Source organism: Embiotoca jacksoni, unplaced genomic scaffold (assembly GCF_022577435.1).
Source record: "Embiotoca jacksoni isolate LCO1_2020_lvr unplaced genomic scaffold, fEmbJac1.0.p SCAF_3, whole genome shotgun sequence".
In the NCBI taxonomy this organism is placed as follows: Eukaryota; Metazoa; Chordata; class Actinopteri; family Embiotocidae; genus Embiotoca; species Embiotoca jacksoni.
The window spans coordinates 2,136,598-2,163,410 of record NW_027185381.1 but is presented as its reverse complement, the minus strand read 5'-3'; the positions used below and the strand labels follow the sequence as shown (position 1 = coordinate 2,163,410).

Below are 26,813 nucleotides of genomic sequence, written 5' to 3'. Positions count from 1 at the left end.
GGTGCAAACACCCCGAGGTGCTGTAGTTTATATAATCATTCATAACGGGAGTCTGTGAGTGTTTGATAGAAGCAGAAGTTAAAATATTGATCCAAAATAGTGCAAAATGTGACTTTAATGTAAATTTTCACGTTATATTTTGTGGAGATTATCATTTTTTTTGAAAAACAGTAAATCTGTAGGATTTCATTGTGTCCTCTGAAACAATCTAGTCCTTTAGCGAGAAGAAAATCACACTGATTTCAATCAGGTTAGAAAAGATTTTCTTTTCTCAGTTTTATATAAATAAGTGCACAGTATGGCAGTATGTCAGTCACAGGTTACTGGTTCCTGATCATTAAATGGCAGCCAGTCAGTTAACGAGTCGGTCGGAGAGCCGATCAGCTGGAGAGCCAATCAGCTGGCGAGCCGGTCGTTCAGGTAGTTGGAGGTCTTGATGTCCTGCAGCAGCGTCTTGGTGACGTCGTACAGGTTGTGCTGGTAGGCCAGCCGGTAGCGGCTGTTCACGTCATCACAGTGAGACAGCAGGCGCTTCACGTTGGGAGTGACGCCGCTGGGAGCGCCGTCCAGCCTGAAGGAACACACACACACACACACACACACACACACACACACACAGACACACACACACACACACACACACACACACACACACACACACACACACACGCACGCACACACACACACACACACACACACACACACACACACACACACACACACACTTTCAGGTAGTTTATCGACAGAGACTTGTGACGGAGGATCTCTGTCATCCTGAAGGATGAGTACTCACTTCTTGAAAATGTCCTCGAACAGGGTGGAGGTGAGCGGCCGGTGGCGTTTGAGCTCCTCCAGGTAAACGAAGTCTCCGTTCACGATCACCTTCTGGAACAGAATCTCAGCCCAGTCTGGACTGTGGCTGTACGCCTCCGACACCACGAACACCTGACACGCAGGAAACACGTGATTGACAGTCAGTCCTGCCGGGAGGTTTTTGGGGATTGTTTTTGAGCCAATATTTTAGATTTTGTGGTGGATTTTAAAAAAACAACAACTTTGTGGAGTCTTAAGTGAGTTTCTTGCAGTAAAATTGCAGGAATTAGAAACAAATTTTAGTTCTATGTTTACTGAATAAATAATTCATTCAGGTTTTATCTTCCTCCTGCGTCACGGTGCTGCACACTGTGCACACGCAACAGCAGCAGTCTCTGAACGTGTGGATCCACCCTCGTAGGTCCAATCAAAGGTGACGTTAGCAGAGACAGACCTGGTAGCACTGAGGCAGAGCGACGACGGCGTTCAGCAGCTCCGCAGGTCGCAGGTTGATGATGCGTAGGTCCGATCCGTGGTTCAGGAAGTGGAGCTGAAGAGCGACCAGTTTAGCTGTCTGCACACAGCGAGTCGCCTGACGCACACATGAGTCCTGGTGGAGTAAACACACACACACACACACACACACACACACACACACACACACACACACACACACACACACACACAGTGAACATCTCTCCTCTGAGGTTTTATTAAAGGTATAAACACAGAGCAGCTCGGGTACCTTTGAGAAGCTCTCTGCAGCGTCCTTCAGCAGACTCAGCGCTTTGGCCAGCGAACTCTTGAGATCAGGAGTGATGACTGTTTGGAGAAAAGTCAGTAAAACACCACATGAGGAGGTTCACTGAGTTTTAGTTTGATTCTTGTGTTTTAAAGGTTGTTTGTTTCTCGGTTTCTGGACTCACCCCAGGCCTGAGACTCGATGATCTTCAGCTGCGTCCTGGCAGCCATCTCGTGGTTCTCTCCGATCTCCCGCCTCATGCTGAAGCACAGCGCCACCATGTTGTATTTCTCGCTGTCTGCAGGGAGGCAGCGCTTTATGTAGTCCAGCAGAGCCGTCTTCAGGTTGGAGCTCTGCAGCACGACAGAAAGACTTTTATTAAACTGGTTCATATCAGTCAACATGGATCTGTTGTGGTGTGAACTTCTGTTTGATTTCAGACTTCCTGTTTTACTTTGTCGTATTCTGGCTTTAGTTCAGACTGGGTTTCGTGTTTTATTTTGAAATTCAGCAATAACATAATAAGTTATTCATTTATTTTTCATACACAGTGGGATGTGATGTCAGCTCTGTGCTGGAGACGCTTCAGAGATCAGCTGTGATGAGTAGAAAACACTTTGTTGGGCAGAGAAACAACGAATACCATCATTTCTTCTGTTTATATTATCATAAATGACATCATAAAAATGCTTGACTCCTATTGGCTGAGCCTTCTTCCCCAAAAACATAGGTCTTTCATATTTAAACTATTCAATAGTTTTATGTTCCAGACAATAATAGTTTCAGCTTTAGTTCTGAGAAACAGTTTTTTTCCATCTGCATAGATTAAAAAAATAAAATAAAAAATAAAAGTTACCATGGCAACAGCAGCTGGGAGCACTGAACTTTTTCAGATGGATAAATAGTGAATATTCACTTCTTTGCCTGTGTAGTGTGTGTGTGTGTGTGTTTTCAGAGTGTCTACGTGTGTGTGTGTGTGTGTGTGTGTGTGTGTGTGTCGAACCTGTCCTCTCTCCGTGTCCACCTTCTTCCTCAGCAGCATCTCAAAGCAGTGGTTATGATGCAGCAGGTCGAAGATGTACGTCATCTCGTTGTACCTGCCGATACCTGTCAGCAGACGCACCTACACACACACACACACACACACACACACACACACACACACACACACACACACACACACACACACACGCACGCACGCACACACCTTACTGACTTCAGGGCTTATTTTAAGCACTTAATACAAGAACAGATAATACAATAATAAGATTATAAACTGTGATTTTCATCACAGGGAGGACGTTTTAAATCTTAAATTTGAAGATCAATACCAGCTGTTTGCCCACGTGTCATGTGGCCTGGATATAAATGTAAATGCCACCTTCACCTCACTGGGAGTCAGGAACAAACCTGTTTATCATCACTTCACTGGAATGAATTGTTTTCTAATGACATGAGAAACATGTTCATGAGGGTGAATTTTTTAAGCCAATGTTAAATTCCTGCCTGATTTCTAAATGTGAAATGAATGACAGACATTTCTGACAGAAGAGAGTCTGAGTCGGTGTTTGAGGTTGGTGGATCAGGGTTGGGAGCTCACCAGCAGGCTGTAGTGCTCTCCTGGAGCCAGGTAGGTGTGGCTGAGGTGACGGGCGGCCTGGAGCACTCTCACGATCCCCTCCATGTTACAGGTGAGACTGAAACAGTCATGAGCCACGATCAGCAGCTCCACGACTGCAGGACACGAGAAGGACTTTTAATTTCATTTAAAAATCACAACATTTTGGACTTCATGTCCACGATCTAAAGCTCATTAAACAGGTGTATTCAGGGTGTATCCAAATCCACTTCTGCTAGTTTAATGGTGAATAATCTGATGGTTCAAAGGGGTTGCACTTAGTCTCTTAAATAATCAGGTGTTTTCTGATCATAACATGAAGCCAACCAATCAGAGTCATCCCTCATTGCCTTTAAAAGCCAGCTGCACTCACACGATGGTGCTTTTAAACTTGCTTAAAGCTTTTCTGCAGAGGAAACAGATCTGCTCGTGCACAAGTGGATTTGCTGTATAAACGTATTTGTGAAAATAACTGTCGGTCTGAAACAAAGACATCTGCGTTACACTTGGTAGACAGAGTCCATAATGTCTGTTCAGGACTTCAAGCTGAAATCATTCATATGCAGTCAGATTTGTATTTTCACTGTCAGGTTTATTTTGGTTTCTACAAACTACTCAAAAATAAAATATCTTTCTCTTTGTCTGCTCAATCCTCCACCATGATCAGCGGCTGGTCTCCGACTCAGTCTGTCTGCTGCAGGAAGTGAATACAGTCAGAGTTGATCTGATCGCTGCAAATTAAAATAAACGGCACCGATCAGGACAACTGAGCGGTAACATACTGAGGAGGCCCTCAGAGAATCCACTCATTTCAATCTATTATTGAAGTATAGGGTGCTTAAAGCTTCCATCATTTCACTGGCCTCAATAGAAAATAATACATGTTGTGCAAATTACGTTTTAAAACTATAAAAGTGTTTGTTTCGTCTGCAGGAATTTTTGAAGGCTGCATTTCTGAAGTTTTACTGCCACAGAGGAAATACATTTATGACTCCTTTAATGACTTATTTACTGCAAGCAGGAGGGAAAATATCACAGCGAAGAATTAACAATTAGTGAGAAGACAGTTTGGAAAATGTTAACGTTAAGAGAAAATGGTCGTAAGCTTCAAGTGTGAGTCTGTTTCTACACTTCATATTTCATGTTCAATTTTTTTAACAGATGATGAGGAGAAAGTATTTTCTGTACTCAGAAAGTCTTCTTCTAAAAACAGATGGTGGAACAGGGAGGTTGTGTGTGTGTGTGTGTGTGTGTGTGTGTGTGTGTGTGTGTGTGTGTGTGTGTGTGTGTGTGTGTGTGTGTGTGTGTGTGTGTGTGTGTGTGTGTGTCGTACTGCACTCCAGGTCTCTCAGGGGAACAGTGGTGAGGTTCTCCAGCAGTTTCAGTCCCACCAGGTTCGGGTCGTCACACAGTTTGATCAGCTGCATCAGAGAGTCGCGGCCCTCCGAAGGCCTGAACACCTGCTTCTCCACTGAAAACACACACACACACACACACACACACACACACACACACACACACACACACACACACAGTTTCAATGTGGGAAACACATTTCTTAGTTTTGATGCTTTAAAGATTGTGAACATTTAAAAAAATATATATATTTGTGTAAATTTGAGCAAAAACATCATCAGATTTTCTGAAGTCCTGAAATTAGATAAAAAGAACCCAGTTAGACAAATGATACTAAAATATTTGACTTGGTTATGTATTTATTTGGGAGAATGATCCAGTATTACACTTCAGTGAGTGGAAAAACTCTGTGAACCTTCAGGATTATCAGTTCATTTGCAGGTGATTTTAAAGTCAGGTGTTTTCAGTTAATGGGATGATAATCAGGTGTGAGTGTGTGTAACCGGTTTCATTTAAAGAACAGGAATCAATCAGAGTTTGAGCTTCACCACATGTTTGTGGAAGAAAAGAGGAGATTTTTGAGGATCTCAGAAAAACTGTTGTTTGTGTTCATCAGGCTGGAAAAGGTTCTAAAACCTTTTGTGAAGAGTTTGGACTCCAAGAAACCACAGTCAGACAGACTGGGTACAAATGGAGGGAGTTAAAGAGCACCGTTACCCTCCCCAGGAGTGGTCGACCAACAGAGATCACTCCGAGGTGTGTAACACCATCAGGAGAAGGCTGAACAACAACAGTGTGCACGGCAGGTTTACCAAAAGAAACCAACGCTAATTAAAAAGAATATAACTGCCCTTCTGCAGTTTCCAAAGATCATGTCAAAATGTTGTGGACCGACGAGACTAAAATGGAACTTTTTGGTTTAAATGAAAGCCAAAACAAAAAGCGTCCTGCATCGAGACATCGATGCTAAAGACACCAGGCTGCAGAAGAACAGAGTTGTTTTGAATGTTTTGAAAAAAAACAAGTCAAAGTCCTGACCTGAGAAATGTTGTCGAAGGACCTGAAAGTTCCCTGTGCTGATGTGCCGGATGATTGACAGTTACAGGAAATGCTTCAGTTACTGCTGCACGTGGAGATCACAGCAGATACTGATTGCTTACTTTGGTTCCTTACAGATATGAAATATTGAATCATTTTCCTCAACAAATAAACCATCAAATATAATATTTGTTTAATTAAGTTCTCTTTATTTGATTTTAGGAGTTGTGTGAAAATCTGATGATGTTTTGGGAAAATTGGGAAACTTCTAAAGTGTTCACAGACTTTGCAGCACCGCTGTTGAACTGACACATATGAGCCGTGATAGGTAAACCAGATGTGCTCTCACCGGGCTGCAGCTCCTGGGTGGAGGCCAGCAGCGCCTGCACCACCGTGGAGGAGACGAGCTCGGCCACCGCGTCCGCAGAGAGACTCTGAGCTCGGATGAAGGCCTGAGCGTTCCTGAAGCGCTCCGGCTGCTCCGACAGCAGCAGCTTCTCCAGGACGAAGCGAGGTTCCTCCCCGCTGATCTGACCGAAGGAGCACTGCAGCTCCTGGAGAGGACCGAAGACACACACAGGTAATAACAGGCTGCTGGATGTGTTTTATTAAAGAAAGGACATCTTCATATTAGAATCAGAGGGCAGGGAAGAACAGAGGAGGAAGAATAGAGCATTTGTCTTATTAACATTGAGTGTCTGGAGCAGGAGGGTACCTTGGAGAGCTGGTAGAGGCTGAGGACCTGCTTGCAGTGGTTTTTGCCGTGGCGACACTGATCCACCAGTTTCTGTAGCTGCACGGCGACCTTGTCTTCAGGCAGCATCACAAACGAGGACAGGCTGATGAACGAGGAGGCTGGAAGAGAAAGGAACAGATGAGAAAGATGTGCAGCCAAATATGCATTTTGTGGATTATAAACTATCTCTTCCATGAAGCAGCCTTTCCAATGGACAGTTTATTTATGTTCCCAAGGTCACATCTTTCTTATGAAGTTAGTCAGCAGTGATGCTCCTCAAGGTTCAATTTGAGGTCCTATTCTTTATCAGTTTGTTTATTTTTTTTGTTATTTCCTTTGTCATTTTTTTTAGATAGAATTACAATTTTAAAGTAGATGCAGCTACAGAGATCACTTTAATAATATCAAACATTATCCAGCTGGGGAAAACAGCTACATTGGTTAAAATAGAGGCTTAAAGGTAGACAGTGAATTATTTCACCTTAAAACAAATGAAAGAAAAACCATGTATTAGTTTAACAGCAGAATAGTCTGATCACATAGGAGGTCTGATGTGTATTTATATATAAATGTAAAGTGATGTGGACAGACCAAAAAATAAGGAAATGTAATGTAAATAACAAAATAATGTGTTTAAAGAGTTTATGTAAAAGAAGCTGATTCAGCTGGTTTGGGTGGAGCTCAGCTATGTGAATAAATGTGATAAACATGAGGAGACCCCTGCTGTGAACTGAAGGTGGGAGGAAGCTTACAGCTGGTCATGCTCGTCTTCGCTGGAGCTTCTGCAGCTTCTTCTTGTGGTTCCGGATCCAGATCTCCGGACGCCAGACCTCTGCAGCGCAGCACCACCCACATGTCCGGGTGGTGCTGGGAGAAATAGCGGCAGACACGACTGGCTTCGTGGACGCTGCCCTCGTCTAATAACTGACCAATCAGAGCAGCCAGAATAGTCCTCTCCTCTGGACTCAGCGCTGACTCTGCGCTCGGCTCCTGCCGCTCCTCCGGGAGTCCCTCCAGGCTGAGGCACTTCTCCGTACTCAGGGCTGAAATGCCGGAGAAAGAGAACTCCTTCATGATCACGTCGTATGAGTTCATCTCCGGCGTGACAGCCGGCGGCGGCAGGTTAAAAACGCTCTCCTTCTCCATGGCGACGGTGAGGATGTGTTTATGCACCCGGCTGAGCCACAGCTTCTTCTCCAGGCTCTCCAGTTGGTCCACAGGAGCCGGGCTGAACTGGGAGAGCCAGTGAGCGGCGAGCGCCAGCAGCAGACAGCGCTCCTGGACGTCCAGCAGCTTCGTCTGAACCTCCGTGCCCGGCGGGGAGTCGGCGGTCCCGGTGTCAGCCTGCGACAGGAAGAACCGGGAGGCTGGTTCTGGATCGGTGTCGTCGGCCTTCAGCTGCTCGTGACACTTCCTCCAGAAACCAACCCGGGTCTCCAGCCTCCTCCACTGACGTTTGGTCTTCTGGGAGCTCACTTCCTGAAGAAGCTACAAGGAGGACGGAAAAACATTACAGCCAAGTTTACAAAGTCTGTTTACTCGACTTATTTTAAACGGCTACTCGTTCTAATGGAACATTTACTGAGTCAAAATAAACAAAAGAATAATGTATATTCATGATAAGATGTAAAGTAAACCCACTGAGCATCTCCACACACATCTCCAGTGATTGGATCTCACTTCTACACTCAACATGCAAATAAATACAAACACGGCGTAAATAAACAAGTAAATAAGCACCTAACTATGTACAGAAAGGCACGGAGAGAGGAGCCGAAGTCACAGGAAGGTTAACAAAATGAGACATCTCTGCTCACTTCAGCATCATTTGGTTAATTAGACGACTTATGACGACCGAAGTGAAAATCTGATGATGTTTTCGGTCAAATCTGTGCAGAAATATTGAATAATTCTTAAGGGTTCAAAAACTTTTTCAACACAACTGTACAAATCCTAAAACATGGATGTTTAACACATCTTCAACCTGAATGGGAAACATGATCACCATCTCCTTTCATGTTCCTGCGTTAGCAACAGCCAGATAATGGTGTCAAAGTGAAGTTGACCTTTGACCTTTTGGACATGGACTCACAAATTTACCTCATCATTTTATCGAACTAGACTTTTTTTTTTTTTTTAAATTCTGTCATAATTAACGTGAATTGTTGAGTTATGGCGACAAATGTGTTTGGTGACGTCAATAATTTCATCGTGGACTCTGAGTGAACGCAATAAACAAATCAACGACATTATTGATTCCCATAAAAAAAACTCCTAGAGTAACGTAGATTAGGTACGATTAAATGTGATTTATAAATCTAACAGAATATTATAGTGTTTATATATAAATATATATATATATATAGCCCTGCACCATGAATATATGACCATCCCCATTTTTAACTCTAAAATGACAGAAATATTGCATTGTTGGAGGATGAACCTCCAGGTGAAGGCGAGGATCAGACCTGGCTGAGCAGCAGGCGGTGGACGGGCAGCCCGGCCAGCAGGGCGACCTGCCGCGCCTGGCTGTAGCGCCCCCGAGTCTGCAGAGCGTCAACGATGGCCTGGAACTCCTCCTGCTGGCCGGAGAGAGAAGTGCACTGCAGCAGCCTGGGAGACAGGCTGACCTCTGACCCCTGCAGCAACTGACTGAGCTGACTCAGCTTCCTGAAGTCTGGACCTACAGAGCAGATAAGAACAAGAAATACACATTAAAAAACAATGGTTTCTCAAAAAAAAAAAAAAAAAAACACGGTTTGACATGATGACAGCAGCTGGTAGAAAGCAGTTTTCCAAAGTAATAGTCAAGCTTTCGATGGGAACGTCTCTGGAGCTGCGTCTCACAGACTCTCACATGTTTTTAAACCGCTTCACGAGGAGATTCTCACATCTCACCGTTGGATTTGAGGAACTTGTCAACGTCAGCCAGGAGCTGCAGCAGCCGGTGGAGGTCGTACTGGGAGGAGGTGTGCTGCAGCATGGTGAGGAGCAGCACCGAGGCCTGGCTCTCCACCCACTGCAGCGGGAGGCCACCTGACGGAGCCGGGCCTCCGTTTCTCAGCTGTATCAGCGGAGATGGAAGGAGAGCAGATTACAGAGCAGTTCATCGGTGCACAGCATGAAGAGCATCTTGAAGAAACCTGAGACTTGCTTTGGATCCAGATTACCAACAGATACATACATACATGTTATTTATCACCAACCTGACTTTATTAAAAGAAAAAAAGAAATCTTAAAAATCTTCATAAACCTACTCTGCTAGAATCACACCCTCAATTTAAATGGCAGAGAAGCTGAAGATTTAATAGTATTTCTTCAAAACCTTTATTTGTCTGACCATTTTTAAATTTTTGTAATTCTCTCTTTGTTGTGATTTATTTTTTTTAAATACAGTAGTCAACTCAGTCCACAATTAAAAATTTGGGAAAACAGGTATATATTGTCCTCCTTCTTCTAAACAATCAAATATCATGGTAAAGGTAAAAGTGTGAAATAAAATTTAACATCAGAGATAACACAAAAACAAGAACGACAAAAGTTGAAATGTAAAACCTGTAAAATGTTCATTGTGACAGATTACTATGTTTCTGCAAGTGGATGCTTGGTCAACTGATTGATTATATTTTTCTATCAATTGAAGCAGATAGTATTTCGGTGAGGTTGTTGGGACTCACGGTGATTAACATCCTTTGGAAGTCCAGCAGCTTTGATTTGGCCTCAGTGAAGTTTCTGTAGTCGCAGCACAACTCAAACATCCTCAGCACCAACACCAGAGGGCAGTCCTGAGAGACAAGCAGCACAGACAATGTTTTATACTTCCAAATGGGTCAAGCAATGTCATCATGTCTGGCTCAATTTATTATTGATATTGGTATTATTATAAAATACTATTATTTTTTATATTGAAAAAATATATATATATTGATTTCAATTCTTAGCAAGAAGATTGTGATCTTTTGTTATCCAGAATGGGGCCTCACATCTACAAGATGCGATCAAAAGGTTGAAGCTGAGTGTCACAAAATAATGCGTATGAACAGGAGAAGAAACAACCTCTGTGAGTAGGTTGACGTCACTTGATCGACATCAGCATGAGTTCTTTGACTGTCAACACGGAGTTCTACTGGGACCTTCTGAGGCGTCCGAGAGAACATTCGGTGCAAACAACCTGAAATGTGCTGCGATAGCAATTCATTTCTCCAACTTGACAACACGCCTGCTCACCGTTAAAAACATTCAGGTTTCTCGCCCTCAACAAACCAATTATCGCTTTCGTACTCGCAGGATTCCTTGAAGTTCTTTTTCTTCAACAACACAAAGTTCGAGCTGAAGGTCGTTTTGACACAATGGAGGACATCCAGAGCAAGTCACAGATTATAATGGACGTGCTCCAGGACAGGACCATCAGGGAGCGTTTCATGTTTAGCAGCAGCATGAGGAGCTTTACAAGGGGGCGACTCTGAAGGGGGCGGGGGACAGATGTACATCAGGTACAGTGTTCGGTTCTTTTAGGCGCAGTCTCGGAACGCTTTAATCGGATTATTTTATTTCTCTCGTCGCATGTTTTTACCCTCTGGAAGAGCTCGAAGCCTCGTAGGAGGGGCCTGACGTGGCCCCGCTCCAGCAGCGTCCTCCAGATGATTGACAGATCGTGCAGAGTCCATTCGTGGTGCTGGGGGGCTTCAACCAGGTGGGAGGTGGCTTCCCCAGTGGTGACATCATCGACGGAGGTCAGCACCCACACGCACAGGCACGGCAGCAGCTCAGTTCCCTGTCAATCAAACATGGTGGAGAGGGTGGTGAACCACATCATTTCCCAGCTTTATTACTGACACCTGCTTTAAATTAAACATCCCCCCTGAGACATGTACTAATACATGTAAAATAATGTGCCTGGGACATGTGTTTGATGTGATGTTTCCACATAAGGTACATTTTATAGGTTATTTCTTAATATGACACGTACTACTCATCCTCCATTCACAATTCAAGAATCTTTGAACATAGACACACAAGATGTCTTAAAAATGTGATAAATGGTGAATTTGTTTGAAAGTTTGGAACCACTGAAATAAAATGTCAACTAAGGCCAAAGCACCTTTAACTGAAAACGTGCTCTTTAACAGCACTTAAACAGAATCTGGAGTTGACACGGTTCATAATGTCCAGAGAACAGAAGACGGGGTAACCAACAGTCACGTTATCTCCAGGTTCCCCAAACAGGGTTTTTCAACCACGCCGAAGTTGGATGGGTAACTGTAATAATGTAAATGTTTGTGATCTCAATCTGGATCAAATTATTGAGTTATTCCAATTAAATGTGTTGCCTGCGCTGTGATTATAGTCTGTTTGTTTGCTCAGCCACTCTGAAGAGTGGACCAGTGTGATGATGTTGAAGTTCCAACAACGGGAGTGAACACACAACATGATGGCCTATGTGGATTTGTTAAAGGCTACTCCAGTAATTAAAAATGAATAAAAATGTCTATGCCTGTCAGGATGCAACAACTGGAAACTGTCCTGAATGCAGAGTGGGCAGTAATATATGTTACAGTTGTGTAACAGTACAATAACTTGAAGTGTCTCTTTGGAGTAGCAGTGCTTGTTTTTGTCCATTTACCTGTAGACAGGCAGCCAGTACCGCCAGCGTCGGGCAGCGCCGCGCCACCGCCTCCTGCAGCAGGTACCTGCAGGGCGCTGACTCATCCTGGCTCTGGAGGAGGACCTGGAACAGCTCGCCGGGGTGCTCCGGGCTCCCAGAGGCCTCATCGCTTCTCAGAGGCCCCGACGGCTCCACGGGGTCACAGCCCCTCTGACTGTACACCTGCAGGTCCTGAAACGCCAGGCTCAGGTGGGCCTGCAGAGCGGGGCTAAACTGAGCAGCCAGCAACTTCACCTGGAGGAAGAACCAAATATGGTCAGAGGAGTTTGATGTGACTCAACGTGAACAGAAACAACATCGCAGAAGAATCGAATAAAGATGACACAGCACCGTGTGTGTGTGTGTGTGTGTGTGTGTGTGTGTGTGTGTGTGTGTGTGTGTGTTTGTGTGTGTCTTCACCTGCTGCGGAGGGAAGTTGTGCAGTTGAACAAACAGTAAGAAGTGGATGAACTGACTGTCATCGGCGCAGTGGGCGGGGTAAACAGAGCTGAGTTTCAGACTGTGGAGCTGACAGAACTGAACAGGCAACGCCCACTCCTGAGCCGCCTCGTACGACGACCTGACAGGAAACACACACAAACACAATATGTGTCATGATTTAGCCACATGTAATGAACACAAACATCTGGGAGGATATTTGTCCTTGACCCTCCCCTGAGCTCAGAGACTTAGACCCCCCTCCCCCTTTTCTTGTCACTCACAGTAAAGACGAGAATTGAATGTTGTATGATGACATCAGTATTGAGGAGGCGGGGCTAACCTGCTAATGCCTTTCTGCTCCAGACCGTTTGTCACAGCAGCCTCCAGGTAACCAATCAGCTCCTCTGCTGCTCCAGGCTCCGCCTCCACCAGTTTTACACCTTTAGACACTAAAATGAGACAGAAGAGAAGATTAATGTGTGTGTTTACCCAGAGTGTGTAGGTGCAGCGTTGGAGCGGTGTGTGTGTGTGTGTGTGTGTGTGTGTGTGTGTGTGTGTGTGTGTGTGTGTGTTACCCAGAGTGTGTAGGTGCAGCGTCGGAGCGGTGTGTGTGTGTTGTTGGTTCCAGTGCTGCAGGATAACGTTCATGGCTCTGATGTCGACTCTCAGCTTCAGGCTGCAGATTCCCAGCAGCTCAGAGAAACAAACAGCAGCTGACGCCACCGACGGCACGCTGAAACACTGCAGGGCCAACTTGTACACCTGCTGCCAGACCCGCTTCAGCCTGAAACACACACATAACTAATGTTGTGTAGCAGAGCAACATTTCTTTCCTCTTTGCTCCATTAATCCTCTCATTAGACTCAACTAGACTTTCTTAAGTAGAAAAGCTGTATCTAAGTGTGTCGTACTCACAGCAGCCTCAAGTCGCTGCCGCTGCTCAGCTGCTGGACGAGGAAGGTGGCGTACGCAAAACCGGGTCGGCCATGACGGATGTAGTACAGGAAGTCCAGGTTCTCCACCAGAGCGAACCTGCTGACCAGCTGAGGGCTGGAGAAGTGAGGCAGCTCCGACGTCTCTGTGGAGAAATGTGTGCCCAGTTTTATTCAGCCTTCGGCTCTGTTTTAATGTCTCAGGAGTACGACTACACCTACTGCCTGTACAACCCCGTTCCCCAAAAAGTTGGGACGCTGTGTAAATAAAGACAGAATGCTAACAATGAGTTACTGCAGATAGACTAAACACAACATATCAAATGTTGAAACTGAGAAATGTTATAGTTTTATGAAAAATATAAGATCAAATATTTTGATGTCAGCAACACGTCTCAAAAAAGTTGGGACACTCATGTTTACCACTGTTTTCTTTTTACAACACTCTGTAAACGTCTGTGAGCTGAAGAGAGCAGTTGCTGGGAGTTTTGAAAGTGAAATGTTGTCCCATTCTTGCCTGACATGGGATTTCAGCCGCTCAACAGTTTGTGGTCTCCTTTGTCATATTTTTCATTTTAAAAATGCACCAAATGTTTTAAAATGGGAGGCAGGACATTTTAGTGCCACTGCTACTAAAGGTACATGGCATGTGACAAAAACTTAAAACAAGAACAGAATCTGACGTCATAGTTCAGATATAAGTATTAAATGTCTGTTTAACGTGTTTTTTTCACACGGCCATGACTCTGTGTTAACTTTGATGCAGGGCTTCAGATCTTACCTGTGGAGTTCAGGGTGTTTGATTTCTGCCAACCAAAAAGCTTTGACGGGTCCAGAGGATGGAGCGACTGGGGAAACACACCAACATGCACACTAAATACACATCATCTGCTGTAGACAATATTTATTCAGAGGACTTTTCTACTCAGCAGTAAACAAACTGGATGTTGGAGCACTAACTGTAAATGTATTTTCCTGAGGCCTGCAGCTGACAGGTGTGAGTGTACCTGCAGGAGGTGGTACACGGAGATGTCCGATAACGGGCTGTTTCCTCTGGGCCCGGCCGGGAACAGGGCAGCCCTCAGTTTCGGATGGGTGGCCAGTGCCATCTTCAAGAGCTGGGGGTCGACCGTCCTCTCCGACCTGCCCGACCTCTCACCCTGGACCATCACCTGGAGAGAAAGTACATGGAGGACGGTTCAAGAAATTCATCTTTTATACCCATGGAGGACTTTATCTCAGACTTATGCTAAAAGGGATTAAAGCTCTTTGGGTTCTTCCCAACAATTATTTCTGCATATTCTTCGACATTACTGGTGTCGACTGGAGAGAGCTTATAACTTCTTAACAGTGTGAGCCGTGCAGGAGATTTTGTGTCGATGATAATTCTGCGTGGCCATTTCTTTCTTTACTTTTTATCTCTAAAACAGACTCAAGGGGAATATTGGTGAGTGCTTTCCTAAATTCTGTGGAGCTATTCTTCTAGTTATTAAGATTATGTCTTTTTTGTATGTTATTAGTGTGAATGCTGCTTAGCGGAGCCCTCAGCAGAACATCCCTGGTTCAATACCAGGTCGGGCCCATTCTTCTTGCATGTTATTGCACTTTTTTCACTCCAAGCAAGATGCAACTGCTGCAAAAATAAAAACTACTTGCAGGAAATATCTTTCGCTCTCTTTCTTTGTTTTATGCCCTGAAAAAAAGTTGAGCAAAGATTAAAAAAATCACGAGCCGACTCATAGGTCAAGGCTATAATCATTATTATTCTGTCTCTGAAGTAGTTCATACGTTTGAAACCAGTTTGGGCCAATCCTTCATGCATGTGTTTTCCCCCTTTCTCCCTCCAAAGCAGCACCAGCAACAACACATTCAGCAGCTTAATGCAAGCTACAGCAGCTTGCAGCATTCACACGCATTTTCTACAGGAAATGCACATTCTAGTTATTATTGTCCTTTTATATGCAGTTAACTAACTGAACTGTTGGCTGTATCAATAAAGGAAGTGGGATCAAATGTTATTTAGTATGCCAGAGTTCACCTGGTCGATGCCTCCGGGGGCGAACATGATGGCAGCCAGAGCCAGCAGACTGTGTCCCTCCAACAGAAGACTGCTGAGAGACGCTTGGCTGCCCGGTAACAGAACCTGAGCGCTGGTTAAACTGGCCAGGAAGACCAACCCTGGATCTGGAAGCACAGACACAGAGACACAGAGACACAGAGACAGAGAACCAAAATGGAAATTAAGGTCAATCAGATCACAGACAAACAGGCTGAAAAACAGTTCCTACCCCACGTGAAGTAAACATGCAACAGGAGCCATCCTTTCCAACCAGTTTACAAAGTCTTTTTACCGTTTTAATCTTCCATATTGTATTTGTACTTCTATATTTCATCTATATTTCATATTTCCAGAGTGTTGTACCGACTTGGACTGTTTGAAGAGGATTACATTCAAACTAAGAAGACAAAGTGATGTCTTTGATGGTCAAAATGGATCAGCATGAGGCGTGATTCTGTATAATAATAGAAAACTGACACTAAAGGCATATCTCCTAAATTATATTGTTTTTCCACATGTGCAGAATAAATAATATGCAATTTCTTGTTTGTTTAAATGTGAATTCTCCCTCTTCTCTTGTGATTAAATCTTTATAGTACAACAGAGATGATTTACAAATCTTCATATTTGAGAAGCTGAAATCACAGAATGTCATTCAGTCAGTTTGATTCATCTTTGTTTGGAAAAGTTGTGAATAAAGAGAAGGATTGTGTTACCTGACAGATCTCTGGTGATCTCCTGGATCTTCACCAGCATCTCAAACCAGGGCTGACTCTCAGACAGGTTGTGATTGGTCAGAGGGGGGCAGTTTCTGGGTGTCAGTCTGTGGAGTGGAGACCCAGAGCTCATGAAGTATAATCACAGGAACGTGAGTCTGATGAGTGCATATCATTACTCACACACACCTGTAGTGCTCCAGGTAGGTGTAGAGCAGGTACTGAAGGCTGCGGTCCAGACAGAAGGTGATGAAGACGCCGTGGAGGTCGAGGCCGAGGAGGGACCGGTACTGGGGGACGGGAGGGGAGGACGCCATCAGACCTCCGCCCTGAGCCAGTCTCCAAAGAAGCTGCTCCAAGTCAGCCAGCTCCTCTGGGATGAACACGGCTCTCCTGGAGGAGGAAGCACAGACACAAACAAAGATGAAATACAAAAAATACAAAATAAAAAGTGTGTTTGAGAGAAACAATCCATTAAAAATACTTGATCAATGTGTGTATAATACATCCACATCTGTCCATGTAGGGGAGAAGTCAAAGTAAGGTATTACTGATAAATCATATTTAACAGAAGGTCACAGTGACCTTGACCTTCAACCTTTGATCCCCACCAACAACTAAGTAGTTCATTCTTGAGGCCAAGTGAATGTTTGAGCCAAATTTGAAGAAATTACTATGAGGCGTTGGGTCAGAGCCACATTTTGATTCATTATTAGGTCTCCAAACATTTCTGTTTCAGTATTAAACTCGTTTGTTTTCTGTTGGAGGATGAAGAGTCTCAGTGGTGAAAGCAGCTCTGGTACCTGGCCAGCAGGTCCAGGATGTTCTCCCTCATGTAGGTGCTGCAGACTGTGGAGCTGTTCACCAGTTCTGGGGTCAACTCCGGCCACTGGGGGGCGCCGGACGTCTCCCTGTTCAGGATCCAGTCCACCGCTCGCTGCTGGTCGTGGAGGGCGGTCAGGTACCGCCACAGCACGGACGGGTCACAGGAACTCAACTCTAACGAACAGAAGAGAGGGAACTCCTGACGCTGCCATGACGCTGGTTTCTGTTTCTGTTCTGGGTGGTGCGACATACCTGTGTGATGGAGTCGGGACAGGAGGATGGCCGTCTGGCAGCTCTGGTCCCAGTTCCTCACCCAGTCCAGTCTGAGGTTCCTCCAGATTCCCTCTTCCTCCCTGGACCTCCTCGGTCCAACCAGCTCCTTCAGAAGCTGCTCACCACCCTCCTCCTCACCGGCCACCCCAATAACCCTGCGAAGTGTTTGGATTGTCAACATCATGACGGACACGTCATTGGCTCCTCAGAGGCATGAAATAAATCAGAGTCATCTGGATATAAAGTCCAGAGGAGAACAAGGGGAAGCTCACAGGAGATAAAGAGAACATTGAGGTTTAAGAAAACAGGCAAACACACCAACATAAAAAAGGGAAAACTAGTAAAACCTCTTCCCCAACCTCTGTGTGACTCCTTTACCTTTGTAATGAGACTTTAGTTGGGCGGTGGGAGGCCGGCAGCGGCCCAAGCTTCTCCATCTCCCCGATGAAGAGGACACTCTGCAGCTCCTCCTCTGGAAAGCTGCCCTGATTGGACAGCTCCTCCACCTGACCAATCAACGGGTGGTCAGACAGGTGAGCAGAGAGGAGGAAACATGGTGCTGCAACCACGTGAAACTTTTAAGGGAAAACCTGCCGAAACCCAAAGCTTGAATACCAGACAGTTTACAGCTGATCAGTTGGAACAAAAGTGAAGAAGCAGAAGTCTTTAAGAAGCAGAACAAAGTGTCTTTAGACTAAAACTTACTGATATAATATGTGTTGATACATGTTGGACTAAGAAAAGAGTATTTTATGGCAGAACTCAAGATTATATTAAAGATAGAACTGAACCAGTGATGCTGTTGAACACCAGACTCACCATCAGCTCCCTGAGCTCCTTGTCATCTGTGTAGAGGCAGATACTGTGGAGCTGCTTCTTCACACTGAAACCCTGCAAACAGAGAAATACTGTAGTTTAATATCTTCAACTTATTAGGATTTAAAGGACTCAGCTGTGCTGTAGCTCAGTGAGCTGACTGCTAATGTTAGCGTGCTACTGTGCAAACTCTATGTGGATTTGAGAGTTCGGTAAATTCCGACAGTGAGATGTGAATATTTATGAATCTCTGTGATTTTTGGGTTCTGGTTCCCATAATTTCGCTGTTTTGGAGGATATAAACGGGAAGTAAAATGTTGCCATGGCTGTAGTTACTCAGCTCTGATTTTTAAGCCTCTTCAAGAATGCTAAACTCCTTGTCATATGTTCTTGTTGGTGCCCACAGATGTACAGACCACTCTGTTCCTGAAGAACATGCTGAGTCAGCCTTTTAACATTTGGCATGTTTAGCATGCAGCTGTAAAGAGTGATTGACTGCGACGGCGAGGAGCTCCCACCATGTTGGTGAGCAGTGTGTTGGCGGTCTGCAGGTCTCTGCGCTGCAGGCAGGAGAACACCTGACGCAGACCCTCCATCCTCAGAGCGGACAGGTGCTGTTCCGGCCGGCTCCGCCTCCGCAGGACAGCCTGAGCTCTGGGGATCTGATTGGTCAGGATGGATTCATGGACCACTTCCTGCAACACACAACATGGACATTTTTAGGGTTGCAGATTTTATGCTTGACATAAAATTATATTTCTTTTCTGAACATGAAGGGAAGTCTCAAAAACAAATTCTAGTATTTCCTGTTTTCTGACAAAATAAAAAATAGTTTTCAGATGCAGACTTCAAACGGAGTGGCAGAAGAAGACTTTGCAAACTGAAGCTAAACAAAAATATAAATGGTCCATAAAATAAATGTTGTAATCTGAAATTGCAGCTTTGGTATAATAAAGCTATTTCCGGTTCAAACAGATTGAACGAAGTCTTGTTTGTGAGTAATAATAGTTGATTCTCTGAGGTACACTATTTTGCCATCATACTGTATCTTTCCATAAATTGAATAATCAAATTCTAGAAGAGTCACAAACTTAATAATAATCAACTCAGGAGAATTGTGGCTATTGTTGATGCAATGAGTGGTGTCCCATTTCCTTAGTTTACGATTTGAAGCCCCGCCCCTTCTAGCTCCGTTCTGAAGGGCCACTACCCAGTAGAGGGACGTCCTAAACGAGGGCTAAGGGCCCGGGATGGGAAACGGGATTGGACCTATATGTCACCTCTGTTGAAAGCTGCTCCCACTCATCCTGTTGAGCCTCTTCCTGAGCAGGAGCAGCGTTGCTGGTGTCGGCCGCTGCAGACCAGGGGAACCTCTTCATGTAGCTCCTCAGCTCGGTGACGTACCGGTCCAGAATATCTGTGCAGCTCCGCACAGCCAAGTCCTCGTCTACAGACATCAGAAACCAATAATAGGAGGGTTGAACCTGAGCTAAACATCTGTAGACAAAGTGTGTGTGTGTGTGTGTGTGTGTGTGTGTGTGTGTGTGTGTGTGTGTGTGTGTGTGTGTGTGTGTGTGTGTGTGTGTGTGTGTGTGTGTGTGTGTGTGTGTTTGTGTCTCACGGTGTGTGGTGGACAGCAAAGAGCGGATCTGTGTGTTGACGAAGCTCATGGTGATGTTGAGCAGCTGCTCGGAGAACGGTCGGCTCTGAGCTTCACTGTTGGAATCTCTGACGGCTGAACAGAGCAGGTCCAACGCAGGGAACAACTCCTGCACACCTGCACACACACACACACACACACACACACACACACACACACACACACACACACACACACACACACACAAACGGAAGCAACACAAACAATATAAACCTGATAGCACATCGATGCATCGATGTATTTTCACACACAACTTGTATGAAACGGCAGCAATTAACCCTTTAATGCACAATTTGCATTTAGTTTCCATTAACTTTCTATTACTTTAAGTTGTCATAACAGGTCTATTTACTGCTGTGTGTGTATTCATGCAGTGATACAGAGAGAGATACCAGGAGTTCAGTGGTTAATGAATAATGAATGAATTAGACAGATAAAATACAAAAGATGAAGTTTCCATACTGTCAGTCAGGCTGAGTGTGGAGGCTGCCGGCTGATCAGAACCACTGAAGGGCTTCAGAACATTTTCTTTGCTCTTCAGGTAGAAATCAACGGTGTCCAGCTGACGGTTCTTCAGTCCAGCCTGTAAAATACACAGCAGAAATACTGTTTGGAGCTAAGAAACAATAATAAATCATCCAAATGTTGCAAGAAAAAGTCATACAGTGTTGTAACGTCGGCAGTCAGAGGGATGTGATTTCAAAGTGATGCCGTGTCCCAAATCATACGTACTCACACTCATTTTTTAGAGTGCGTTCCCAGTCAGGTATGAAACATGCAGAGTTCTCAAAACAGTCCACAAAGTATGAAGAAGAAACGTTGAGACATTTTTCACCCTCAACTGTCGCCATCGTGGCTCTGAAGCAACATCAGCGGTGACGTCGGAGGAAGCTGCAGCTGCTGCAGGACGCCACGCTACTGATGCAGGTTGTACAAGTTCACACAAAAGTGTGTATTTTTCAATAAGTACCAACATACTGCTGAAAGCTATCAGTGTGTTTAATGTGTGCGCTAAACAGAGGAGACAAAAACATGTTCAATAATCAAAACCTGCAGGTATGTTGGCAGGTGATGCGTTCAAATGTTACGGTTATTCCCGTTAAGTGTAGAATTGAATTTGAGACAACACCACCCTGTCAACATTCATCTGTGAGTGAGTGCTGCCTCCCACCTGCAGGGCGTGTATGGGGATGGAGCAGCGCCCCCAGCTGTTCAGGTGACAGACTGCGTCCACTGTCGCTGCGCTGCCAAACAACATCAACCTGCTGAGGAGATCCTGCTGGGAGATGGAAAACAGGACCTGGAACACACCGGCCTCTGGAGACGGAGACGGACACAGACAGGATCAGTTCACTGTGAACATACTGAAATTATGAAAACAAAAATAATGTTTTCCTTATTTTTTTGACTTCCTAAAAAAAAAAAAAAAAATCGAATCCTTGCGATCCTTTCCTCTTTTCTTTCATATCAACCTAATACGATATTTTTCTTTAGTTTAATTGTAAGTGTGAAAACTTCATGACTTCTGTGCATGAGTTTATGTTTTTTGTTGGTTTTTCTTTCAAACTTCGTTTAATATTTTAATATGTGAATATTTTGCTCCAAACTTTGCTGCTGACATCTAAAGATGCAGAAACATGAGACGATCCAAAACGTTGGAAACAAAACCAACAGTTATCAAAAGTTATGTGGAACAGAAAACCAAAGTTAAAGAAGAGAGTTAAAATCGGTCCCGTTTAAAGTTCTTCTGAGTTTTTCTGTGTTGATGAGCAACTACATCCAGTGTTCAGATGGATTAACTTTGAGTTTCACCTTTGCTGTAGATAATGTGGTGGTTTTTTTTGTGTTTTTTATTGGACTGTCGAAGTGAAATCAAGATCTCAGTCAAATATTTTACATTTTTATCATCCGATAACCCAGACTTTAAAAGATAAGAGCTCCGGTGTTAAAACTAATTCTTAGAATGAATTTTTAATTGTTTAAATTTGCAGCTTGTGGTTTTGAGTCCGTGAAGGTGCCGTGTGAGTGTTGACTTACTCTTCAGCAGCAGGCGGTGCTGTTTCTCTCCGCAGCACTGAACCGGAGCCGCCTCGCTCTCCGCCTGGTGGCAGCTCACAATCCCAGACTCCATATCCCATAAGGCCACAGCAGTCTGTGTGTTGCCAGGGGTGACGAAGGTCAGCATGGCAGAGAACTCGGAGACAGCGAGCAGAGATGGAGCGGATGATTCGGGGACGGAGAAGGACGTGGTTGTCCCTCCGGGGGGCGCTCTGCTGTGGGAGGAGGACGGAGCCAGGTGGGACTCCAGGTGGGGGAGCGAGGAGGACCAGGAGGTGGAGGAGGAGGAGGATGGAGCGGTAGGCTGCTGGGCCATTTTATACATCAAGGCCAGACGAGCTTCCCAGGAGCTGGAGGGGAGGTTAACAGTCAAAGGTCGAAGGTCAGGGTTAAAAAGTTAGAAGATCAGATGTGAACTGACAAAAGGTCATGTTGACCATTTCACCATTTATCTACGTGAGCATTAAATAGTTAAATAGTTTAGAGCTGCAAAAGAAATATTTGTGATTATTCAATAAAATGTCAATAAATTGTGAAAGAAATCCTCAATTTCCAGGAATCCTAATGTTTAAAATGATGGTTTTAACAAACCAACAATAATAAGACAAATGCTATAAGATTTTCATGCTGTTTTCTGTTCAGCCGTGTAAAAACGGAGGTTTTCTTCATTCAGCAGCTCCGAGTTTTAGAGTGAATGAAGGGAAAACTGGCTGTGATGCAGTTTTATTCTTTACAGACCAAAGTCGGTATGAATACATTATTTTTATACATGTAAAAAAAGTTTTACGGGGAAACAGTCTTCACATGGGAATCCTGTGGCAGCAATCAATGCATCGTTAGTCTTTATTATTTATCAATATCATTCAATCTGTTGAACACAAATCCAGATTTAAATATGTCAACAACTACTAGACAGATGGAAGGAGATGAAGTTAGATTTAGACATTCATGATCAACAGAGGATGAAAAACTGATTTTGTAGGAAAAGTTATCTTCAGACTGATAATCTGTAAAAGTGAAGTCTGCGTGGCGGTCGGCGGTTTACCGGTCGGTACTGAAGCTCGATCTGAGGGCGGCGACACTGCAGTTGGAGCTGGACAGGCTGTCCTGGTCTCGGGGGTGCTGGGGTTGGAGAGGGGGGCGGGACTGGGGGACAGCACACAGCAGGTGGTCCGGATGCATCCTGGAAGACAGACACATCGATGTGAAATTTGTTTCATCTTATATCTGGACAGAGGAGCGTCCGTCTGAGCGGCACTGTGCAGGACGAGTCACGGTGAAAAGGTTTGATGTTCCTCCAGCTCATCAGGAACACTCACATCACACCAGTTTGGCTAAAACAGCAAACAGAAAGTGGGCAACGTCTCTGGAAACAGCATCCGAATCGTTTGATGGGCAGACAAATCAACAATGGTCCCGTGTGCAGGGACATTTTGATCAGAGTCAGAGAAGCTTTTTCACCCGAGTGGTCCCAGATTCATATTTATGAAAAGGGACTTGCAACTTCCATCTTCAGAACTGCACCGCCGCCTCCCACCGCCGCCTCGCACCGCCGCCTCGCACCGCCGCCTCCCACCGCCGCCTCGCACCACCGCCGCCTCGCACCGCAGCCTCGCACCGCCGCCTCGCACTGCCGCCTCACAAATTGTGCACTTTTTCAGAAGTAAAAACAATTTTTTTTCCTGACAGTTGTGGAAATCCTGAAACACAACTTCAACCAGCAGGAAACTAACAACGAAAAAAAAGAGAAACAACACACTTCACAAAAAACTGGGTTTCCTGCTTCTCTACCTGAAATAGTGGTTGAGGTCGACAGCGACGGCGGTGTGGGTCTGAGTGACGGCCACAGCTGTACTGAGGTCAGCTGACACCTGGAGGAGGCAGAAGGAGGAGGAGTGGGAGGAGGGAGAGGAGGAGGAGGGAGAGATGGAGGTCTGTTCGTCCTCGGCCGAGCCAGAGTCCAGGTAGGCGGGCAGGTCGACGGTGGCCAGCAGACGGCCATCAGTCATGTTGTACACAGCTGGGGGGCGGGGTTAAAGACCAACAGTCACATGACACTGTCAGTTATTACTCACTATTATGACATTTATAATTATTATTACACTGTGCACTATTATTATATTATCGATTCATTGCATGTTCATTTACAAAGACAAATCAAGAAAATGATGAATTTAAAAATATTCCACACTTCAGTGTTTTTCAGTTTCAGACCGCTACATCTTTAAAGAAATAATAATCATACAGCTTCAAAAGATTCGACTAAATTACAATACAAATGGTCAAAAAGATTGTTTTGTCTATTTTAGTTTCATTAAGGTGTGTTTAGTTTTAGAGTTGAGCCGACTGAAAGTTTAGTTCACCTTGTTTCTTCAGGTTCATCTTAATTGTGTGATAAACAGCTTATAAACAGTTTCCTTCATTTAAATGTAGTTTATGAAACTTGAAAATAGTTCATCTTTGTTTAATTTAGTTTAGCTATCTTAATTTAATTAGTTTTAGTTTACTTCAGGGGATTAGCAGGTAAAGTTAAAGGATGGATCTGATTGGTTTGTTAAAATGAGTTAAATTCATTTCAGTTTAGACCTAATAATATATTCATTTTGTAGTTTGCGCTTGTTTTTACAAGGATAATAACTTAGTTTGATTTGGTTAAACATTTACTCATTTAGCTCTTTGATTGAATTAGTTAATATTAGTTTCTTTAATTAAATACAGAACAGTTTATTTATATATTCTAGTTTTTTCTTAATCAAGCATAACTAGCTTAGTTTAATTTAGTTTTTCAGCATAATTAAGTTTCATTTAGTTCATATTACTGACTTTTTCATCTCAGTTGCATTTGTCTTAGTTTAATTTAATTTAATTCTAATGAAGTTCCCTTTTATGTCACTTTCACATAATTTAGCGCTTTTTAACTTAATTTATCACATCAACTAATCTCAGTTTTGCCGCAGTTGATCTCAGTTAGATGATCTATTATTATTACAGCTCTTATTTTCAGCTACATAAATAGTTTTATTAGTATGTATTCAGCTGTAAAGCCTTTATCGGTGGAGGATACACATGAGTCCGGTGGCGCTGAGGGTGAACAGGGTTTCTGAGCAGACGCAGTGGTGAACAGCAGCGAGTCGGTCGCTGTCCGTCAGCTGGATTCTGCAGCTGGAAAACATCTGCAGCTCTTTCTCCGTCTGCTGCCACCGCAGCTGCAGCAGCCAATCACAGTTGAGCATCACGCAGCAGCAGCCGGCCGCGAAAGACAGCACACGCAGCGACCGCAGCTCACACACACCTGGAGATGAAAACAAATTAGTGAAATGAACACGTTAACAATATGAATCACTGACTGTAACGCAGGAGTCTCATCCTGGTGATGGTTTTGGTGCTCACTGGGGTCGTGCTCCCTGACGGTCTGCAGCAGGCGCTCAGCCGGATATTCAGATACACAGAGTGGAGTGACGGAGGCTCCTCGGTCCGCTTCCACCTCCAACAGCTGGAGGTCCCACTCACATCCAACAGCCAGCAGTCTGAAGCCGCCGCCGGCCGCCTCCTCCCACAAGAAGCTGGGGACACAATAGATGTTTCGTGACTCGTTAGTTTACTGCAGTGATTCAGTGGTTTCATTCCCGTCTTCAAAATAATTCTGTGATGCAAAATAATGTTGAATATCAATCTAAACATGCTTTTACTGTTCATTACAGTACTCTATATTAACATTCAAGTTGATTCGTCGATCTACAGAAAACACACTTTTACTATTCTCATGTATTCAACTATTAAACTAATTTAAACTATTTGTTTAAGTAGTTGTTTAAGCCAAAAAGTAAATATTTCTGGATTTCAGGCTGTTGGTTCGTGACTTGCTGTCATGGTTCATATATTACGAGACTCAAGTGATAGTGAGTGTTTTCAGACCAAACTAAAACACGAGCAGTAACACCCTGACGGTGCTGGACTCACTCTCCGTAGCTGCCGTCCACTGCAGCCGGAGGAGCCTTCATGTCCGCCGGGTCCCACACCACCAGCTGCCCGCCGGCCCGCAGGCAGCCGAGGAGGGAGCCTCCGGGGGCCAGTCCGGCTTTCCTGATGTCTGCTACACCTCCACAGTGCTGGTTCTCGGGGATGACGGCCACCTCGATGGGGTTACTCTCCAACATCTTCACGCGGTCCACGGACAACCGGACTGATGCCTCACGTGCTTCTTAAGGAGACATTTCGAAAAGAATATCACACAAAGATTAAAACGACATGATGAGAAAAGTTTGGACGTTTCCCGTTTCTCATGTAAACAGCGCGAGTGTCACGCTCGTCACGTGTCCTGTCTCCGACTGTCAGGTGACCGAGACTGAGCAAAAGGACACTTAATCGAAAGACGACGTTACCGATCAAAATACAATGTGAACTTCATAGTTACAAAAACTGAAGGAAAGGACATTTGTTTTATGTTTCAGTTTTGTAGAGTAATTGATTTATTGCATGTTTGAATTATATTCAATGATTTCAACAAACAAATCAATTTATAAATCACAAAGTACATCAAACTTTAAATAAAGGGCATGTTCCTTTCATTTTCAATGGAACTAAACAAGGTTGTATTTTAAATTTAAGGAGCATTGGAAATAATTCAAATTTAGGAGCACCTTTAAGGACTATTTGTCTAACAAAAATAACTGTTATACCAGCATCTTATTTTATGCTTTTATCCTATTTTTAGTTTGCTTAATGTTTTAATGACTATTTGTAATGTTTTAATCACTGTTCTTAATTGTTTTTAAACGTCCTTTTCTTTTGCCTTATGTTTTGATGCTTTTAATGGTTTTATGTGAAGCACTTTGAATGGCCTTGTTGTTGAAATGTGCTCTACAAATAAACTTTCCTTGCCTATGCGATACATTTTTATCAGGGATCAAATAAATAGTTCGTCATCGTTTATTGATTGCTTTTGCCTGAAGCCGAAACGCAGAAGCGGAAACGACACGCGCTCGTCGCCGCTGATCTGTACGGAGCACTTCCGGTCGCGTTCCCGCTCCCCGCCGCCGCCGGTCCCATCACGGCGGATGGAGATCTGCGCTCATCGCGCGCCGCT

At 44.2% G+C, this 26,813-nt stretch overlaps 1 protein-coding gene across 1 annotated transcript; it reads right to left on the bottom strand.

Annotated features, from left to right (window-relative positions):
* Positions 1–246: 246 nt before the first annotated feature.
* On the bottom strand, positions 247–26,758 carry spg11 (SPG11 vesicle trafficking associated, spatacsin). Its single transcript, XM_069162129.1, has 40 exons — positions 25,688–26,758; positions 25,118–25,290; positions 24,792–25,019; positions 23,519–23,747; positions 22,773–22,910; positions 21,707–22,077; positions 20,841–20,986; positions 20,132–20,252; positions 19,631–19,786; positions 19,290–19,456; positions 18,528–18,704; positions 18,013–18,084; positions 17,572–17,699; positions 17,173–17,348; positions 16,899–17,094; positions 16,285–16,488; positions 16,096–16,202; positions 15,359–15,504; positions 14,328–14,492; positions 14,102–14,168; positions 13,304–13,466; positions 12,964–13,172; positions 12,729–12,837; positions 12,368–12,527; positions 11,927–12,202; positions 10,877–11,077; positions 9,981–10,088; positions 9,202–9,367; positions 8,772–8,986; positions 7,056–7,791; positions 6,283–6,422; positions 5,917–6,121; positions 4,507–4,644; positions 3,156–3,289; positions 2,559–2,678; positions 1,740–1,908; positions 1,559–1,635; positions 1,268–1,423; positions 794–945; positions 247–571 (listed from the first exon to the last, which is right to left on the bottom strand). The coding sequence occupies exons 1-40, from the start codon at positions 25,882–25,884 to the stop codon at positions 397–399; spliced, it is 7,173 nt and encodes a 2,390-aa protein (XP_069018230.1). The 5' UTR covers positions 25,885–26,758; the 3' UTR covers positions 247–396.
* Positions 26,759–26,813: the final 55 nt, after the last annotated feature.